Raw genomic sequence first — 6,042 nt, forward strand, 5'->3', positions numbered from 1 at the left:
CTCCCAAAGAACTGCCGGCGTCACCTTTTTTTTTTTTTTTTTCTAGTTTTTCATCAGACTGCTTGCATTAGCCGCACTCACAAATAAACATAAAATTTCAATCCAACTTCTTCACTTTTAAAATGAAAATTGTAATAATTTCATTAGGAAATGCAATCATACTATATATATTATTTCAAAAACAAAATAGGTGGGTAGCTGGAAATCTTGAAAAGGTTGTAAGAAATTTTATTTCTGCAAACTCAACACAAAGGGTCCAGGCCTCCCCACTTTTGAAGACCCTCACCCTTGCCAAAAGCTTCACAAACATCTAAAAGCACACTGTGTATCCTTTATTGAGAAGGCTTGTCACTGTATCAATCCCTTAAGATGGTTCTTAAACTTTTTTCTAAAACCATGCTGAATTCCTCTCCAAAATTAATGAGGCTCAGGAACAAAAGAATATTACAATTGAAATTCTATTCCCACCCAAAAGGTGAGGTATGCCTGCGAAGGGGTCATCTCCCCAAATTTAATTGGGAAGTTGGTCTACTAATGTGACAGTTTGTAAGAGGGAGGTCATGCTTTCAATACTTGCCCCTGATGCAACAAGTTGCCCTGAAAAAATGAACAAATGGGCTGTGACTTCCCCTTTGCCCTACCTAGGAGACGCCACAGACATGGTCATAGAGCAACTGACGATAGACTCTGCATCTGATGCCATGGCTCCGCTCATTGGACGCCGGTCCGGCGTTGTAATCTCGTCAATGGACAACAGGTCCACAATGGCCATCTTTGTCTCAGGTGGGGTGTCCACATGGACCCGGCCCTCGAGCATGTCGACCACTCGTGCCATGCTAGGCCTGAGCCTAGGCTTCTCTTGTATGCACCATAGGGCTACAAACACCACTAGCCGGACCTCACGCTCCTCCACACCTAGGCACGCAAGCCTGGGGTCCAATATGTCCATCACCCGCTCCTCTTTCACCTTCTCCATCACCACCTTTGGGAAGTACGACCACTTCCTCATCGGGCCCCTTCCTCCTCCAGAGACCCTTACGTTCCTCCGACCGCCGACAAGCTCAAGCAATACCATCCCGTAACTGTAGATGTCAGACTTTTCGGTGATTCCGTGCTCAAGGAGCCACTCTGGTGCAAGGTAACCCCTCGTTCCTCGCACCGTAGTGACCACACGGCTCTCATCGCGCCCCATGAGCCTCGACAAACCAAAGTCTGACACCAGGGCCCTATAGCAGTCGTCGAGGAGGATATTCTCAGGCTTGACATCAAGGTGCAAGATGCGAGACCGACAGTCATGGTGTAGATACGAGAGTGCGCGGGCCACATCAATGGCCACCCTAAACCGCATGTGCCATGGCAAAGGCTCGTGCCTCTTAGAGGTAGCATGCCTTTCCTTCTCAGGGAAAATCCAAGCATCAAGAGAACCATTATGTACATACTCATACACTAGGTGGCGGTAGGACCCTTCGGCGCAAAACCCTAGGAGGCGGACTAGATTCACGTGTTGTACGCTTGCGATGGCTGCTACCTCGGCTTTGAATTCCGAGGCCCCGTGCTCAGAGACATCAATGCGCTTTACCGCTACCTCGGTACCGTCATGGAGGACGCCTTTGAAGACCGCTCCCGAGGAGCCACAACCGAGTATCGTTTGGAAGCTGTTAGTGGCGACCTCGATGTCCGCAAGGCGGAATCGGGTGGGGAGGCCGGCAACCCGGCGGAGGAAGCTGTACTCGAGACGGATCTGCTCTCCCTCGGCAGCCAGCTCAGCAGCAAGGGCATGACGGTGGCGGTCAGCACATTGGTGGGAGAGAATCCACACGAGGAGTGCAATTTGGACTGCCCATAATGGTGCAGCTGCCAGGAAGAAGGCCTTGGAGGCGCCGAGGCAAATGCGCAAGACCACAAGTACTACAACTAGGAGGAGGATTGCTGTGGATCCGGCGATCCTTACTGTCTTTCCCTCCATATAAGAGAGAAGGAGAGAGAGGTAGTTCAAGGCTTTGCTTCTCCAGAATTAGTGGGAAGGGCCAGAACTGAGACTGTTAATTTTTGTTAGCTCATGGAGAGCGGGGAAGAGAGATGTGGCACTTTTATCTTCAGAGGGAAGGTGAAGTGATGAAAGTTTTAGCTCTTCTTAGTCTACATCCAATCTGTCATTGGTTTGAGAGAGAGAGAAGGCATGTTCTTGCCTTGAATCAGAGGAAGGAGCAGAGTCAAGGAATAAGATGTGCTTAGTATATGGAGCAGGTGAGAAGGAAGTCAACATGTTTTGGCCATTTTCTTAAATAAAAATAGGTGAGGTGTCTTTGCCAATTGTCCATTGAGAGTGGTCTGTGGACTAGTTACTCATGAGACTAGAGGAATTATTTTTTTTTCACATCCTCTCAGAGAATATGATATAAGTGTTTATATAGAGATTTATTTAGCAATTGGGATGAGTGACCATGTCAATGCCTGCATTAAATACGTGGAGTACAGACTTCTACAGTTTTTATATGAAGCATTTGACCCATTCAATACCCTTTTTCTTGCTCATTCTCCCATACAAAATATTTGTGGAAATTCGGGAAGTTGGTGGAAAATGACAGTGGTGAGATAGAGGACCATTTCTTAAAGCAAGATAAAAATCTAGAGAGTGAGATGGAGGACCATTTCTTAAAGCAAGAAAAAACATGCATCTTTAATTGAATTCCCTAAAAATATTTAGCAACATACCATAGACAGATTACAGAAGCCCTTCGCTCACAGTAAAACACTACTCTATGTAAGAGTGGCAAGGAACCGGGCTAGCCTTGGCCCTAGCACAGTCTTTGTCCTTCTAAGGCCAGCCCAGGTACTGGTCATATTAAGGTCAGTCTGGCCTAGCAGCAAGTGGGAAAAAAAATTGGAAAAAAAAATAGAAAAAAAAAGTGGGGCCAAACTGGGCCACTGCTGGCCCTAGCCCGGCCATTTGGGCCACAATTTCTGGCCAAGGCACCAAGTCGCTCAGCCCATTGCCAACCCCAACTTAATATTAGTACCCCTTACAGTATCTATACATATGGCTCCCTTGGATGCAAAATAAAATTGGCAACCACATTAGGGCCTGCACTATGCCATCTCCCCAATGTAGCCGATACCCTTGATGTACTTGTCCCTACAGAATACAGCCAAGGCCTGTCTTTAATAAGAAACAGGGTTCAAGCTGTGTCTCTCTCTGGCCTCAACTATGCCCCTGCTTAACATCAACATAACTTCCATGACAGTCGCATCAAAGTTGTCCCCTCAATACATCCAAATGCCAAGACTGGAGGAAGAGGGACAATAGAATTGAAATTGATTTTAAGTTTCCTCATTCTTTTTATAAATGATTAGTCCATTAGTTATGTCCTACCAATTCCACACACAAATATTTACATCATGAAAAGCTTTGTGAAATCAAACATATGTGCTTTGTTGAAAGAAGTATAAGTAAAAACTACTAAAAGTCACCAAAGTTTTGCTGAAAACTCAAACCAAAATACTTAGGTACTTTCCTCACGCAATCAATTTAAATGGAAGATGCTCTTCACCACCCCTGTATTTCCAATGATCATAGAATGACATAGAACCCCTTTGATTATATTTTAAAAGCAGTTTCAATGGCTTAGCCTGGATTTAAGATTGAGTAATCATAAAAATGTGAAATGTCAATATTGATCTCCTGTGCTAAAAAATAAATAGAAGGCAAGTATCTGCAATGCTGCATCAAACTTCCCCATCCTCCAGGAGGTACGGAATATGATGTTTAATAACCAAGGCAATGCAACCAAATTTCTCAAAAGCTCAGCTGAACGCCCAGAATGTTGCAAGATCTGACCTAATATTGGAACCCTAAAATACTTTTTGAGGTGCTCTGTGGTTCTGCTTCATGGCAAAGTGGTTACGGCATATGGGTTGAAACACTACAGTGTATGATTTGAATCTCAGCTTAGTCACCTAAAAAAGAAACAGAACAAAGAAATTTAGCAGGATTGAAACTTCTTCAACCAACCCAGTCATACCTGAGCATATGGTCTGAGGAAAACATCCTCTCCATCTCAGCCCAAAGCTGACAAGCCAATCCATGAAGGGATACATCATCTTATTGCTATCCTATTATGAGGTACCACTGAGGCCCTAACATGTGATTTCATCCAGAAAAGGAGAGATTTTCAACCAATGTGATTCGAAAGTATCCCAATGGTCTCAGGGGGGTGAGAAGACCATGAACCCCTAAGCACACCTCCTAGGGTGTGTCCAATTATTTTTGGCTATTCCCTCACATCAATCCTGTGGGATGCCCCCAACAATTGATACTTGGAGAAACACTTAAATAGTGTTCCTAAATTAATGACAGGCCTATCATCCACAAAAAGAAAGTTGACCATAATCTTATAATTCTTCTCTCTCTATCTAAGGGTGCCAGCCAAAGCAGGAGACACTGTTACTCCATGACATCTAAGGGAAAGATTCTGAATCTTTTTTTGTTTTTTTGGGTCAAGAAGGATTGGCTAATTGTGCATGGGCAATTTTGTCCATGAGTACGCATCCTCCAAGATCATCATAGCATACCCCCAACAAAAGTGACTTAAATTCATACATGGGAATAATCTATTGGAAACCATACTGAAAACCATCGTAGATTCCTAACAAACTCTTTTTAAGTCTTTTTGGAACCCAACAACTACTTTATCCCTTATGTTAGGTGTCTGCCCTGTCATTCAAGCACTTGAGTCTTTGGGGGAAGCACTAGGTATGGTGAGGTGGTGAGGCAGTGATGAGATTATTAAAACCTCCATTGTTGGCAAAACAAGTTTCACATGTTGGAATTCATCTTCCTTCTGTAGCTGAGATAATAGAACAAATACCATGCAACCTGCTGTCTCCAAGGAATACCTAGCGATCTAGCCTGCACCATGCAACCCATTTAGAAGAACCTAAATGAGGATCTTGACCTTCCAACAGACAAACTAACCCTCTTACTAGCTTTCTGCAGAGGACCAAAACATTAACATAATTCTGATTTCTAGTTGAACTAACACATGACCACATAACCAAAATAGTAACCAGGGTAAGCTTCCTCTTCTTTTTAGGCAACATTGAAGAGTCTATCATCACACAAGACATACAACAACAATTAAGATAAATCTTACCAATGCCAATGTCTTGACCAGTGAGTGGCCAAAGGTTACCTCCTCACGCACCTCCCTCTTCTCATACTCGAAGATACTTGAAGCCCCAACTCTAGGCCCTGGATGCTCAAGTGGCCTTTAATGACTTGCAACCCCATTCACTGATCAGTCTCAGATGATGAAGCCATCAATGCTAAAGGTATGTGGCTTGACTACATAACTTGTGCCAAACCAAGATTGAAAAGGGCATTTAAGAACCCAACATGTCATAAAATACAAACAGTTTGGGTCTCCACAGGAGCCTGAAAATCTCGTTTGGGCTTCATCTTATATGTCAACTCCAGGAACATGAAGGAAAATTGACCGATGCATACCCTTATTGTGACCCTAAAAAGGGATCATTTTATGAGGACAATGGAATTCAAAACCTCTTTCCTCATCTCGTACCTTAATATCAATCAAGATAATACTCTATAATGCTCTTGAGTGTCCCAACTGTAAGTTCAAAGTTCAAACCCAATCACAATCAATTTCCCCATCTAAATTTCCAAAGAATTAATACCAGTATTCCAATCAAATAAGCATTGTTTACCCCCCGGTAGTCAACTAAGAGTACACAAGGGACATCGTTTCTTTCTTCTTCTCCTTCTAGTCTCCTTCTAGTCACAAGGACCCTTTGTAGGAGTTCCACCACCCATATTTAACTTCATGGGTATCACTGCAAATGACTTCAATAAAAATGCCTTATCTGGTCTTCACTTGTTTGTACATACTTCCTACATGCCATGATATTTGTTGTATGCACCAAGTGGTGTGGGCAACGGTCTGCCATAATTTCTGTGCTACAAGGAATAAGGCATAACTCAGCATCTAGCATCTTCAATAGTGAAAACTACAGTTCAGGGGGCAG

At 43.5% G+C, this 6,042-nt stretch overlaps 1 protein-coding gene across 1 annotated transcript; it reads right to left on the reverse strand.

Annotated features, from left to right (window-relative positions):
• Window positions 1-207: 207 nt before the first annotated feature.
• Window positions 208-3,370, reverse strand: LOC18431738 (Protein kinase superfamily protein). Its single transcript, XM_006841856.3, has one exon. It carries the CDS (start codon window positions 1,964-1,966, stop codon window positions 638-640), a length of 1,329 nt encoding a protein of 442 aa, XP_006841919.1. The 5' UTR covers window positions 1,967-3,370; the 3' UTR covers window positions 208-637.
• Window positions 3,371-6,042: the final 2,672 nt, after the last annotated feature.

This window comes from Amborella trichopoda, chromosome 5, assembly GCF_054954075.1.
Source record: "Amborella trichopoda isolate Santa Cruz 75 chromosome 5, AtrichopodaSantaCruz75HAP2 v2.0, whole genome shotgun sequence".
NCBI lineage: Eukaryota > Viridiplantae > Streptophyta > Magnoliopsida > Amborellales > Amborellaceae > Amborella > Amborella trichopoda.

Bases quoted from the DNA above. Each gene is read 5' to 3' on its own strand.
- LOC18431738 (XM_006841856.3), bottom strand. From the start codon at position 1,966: ATGGAGGGAAAGACAGTAAGGATCGCCGGATCCACAGCAATCCTCCTC.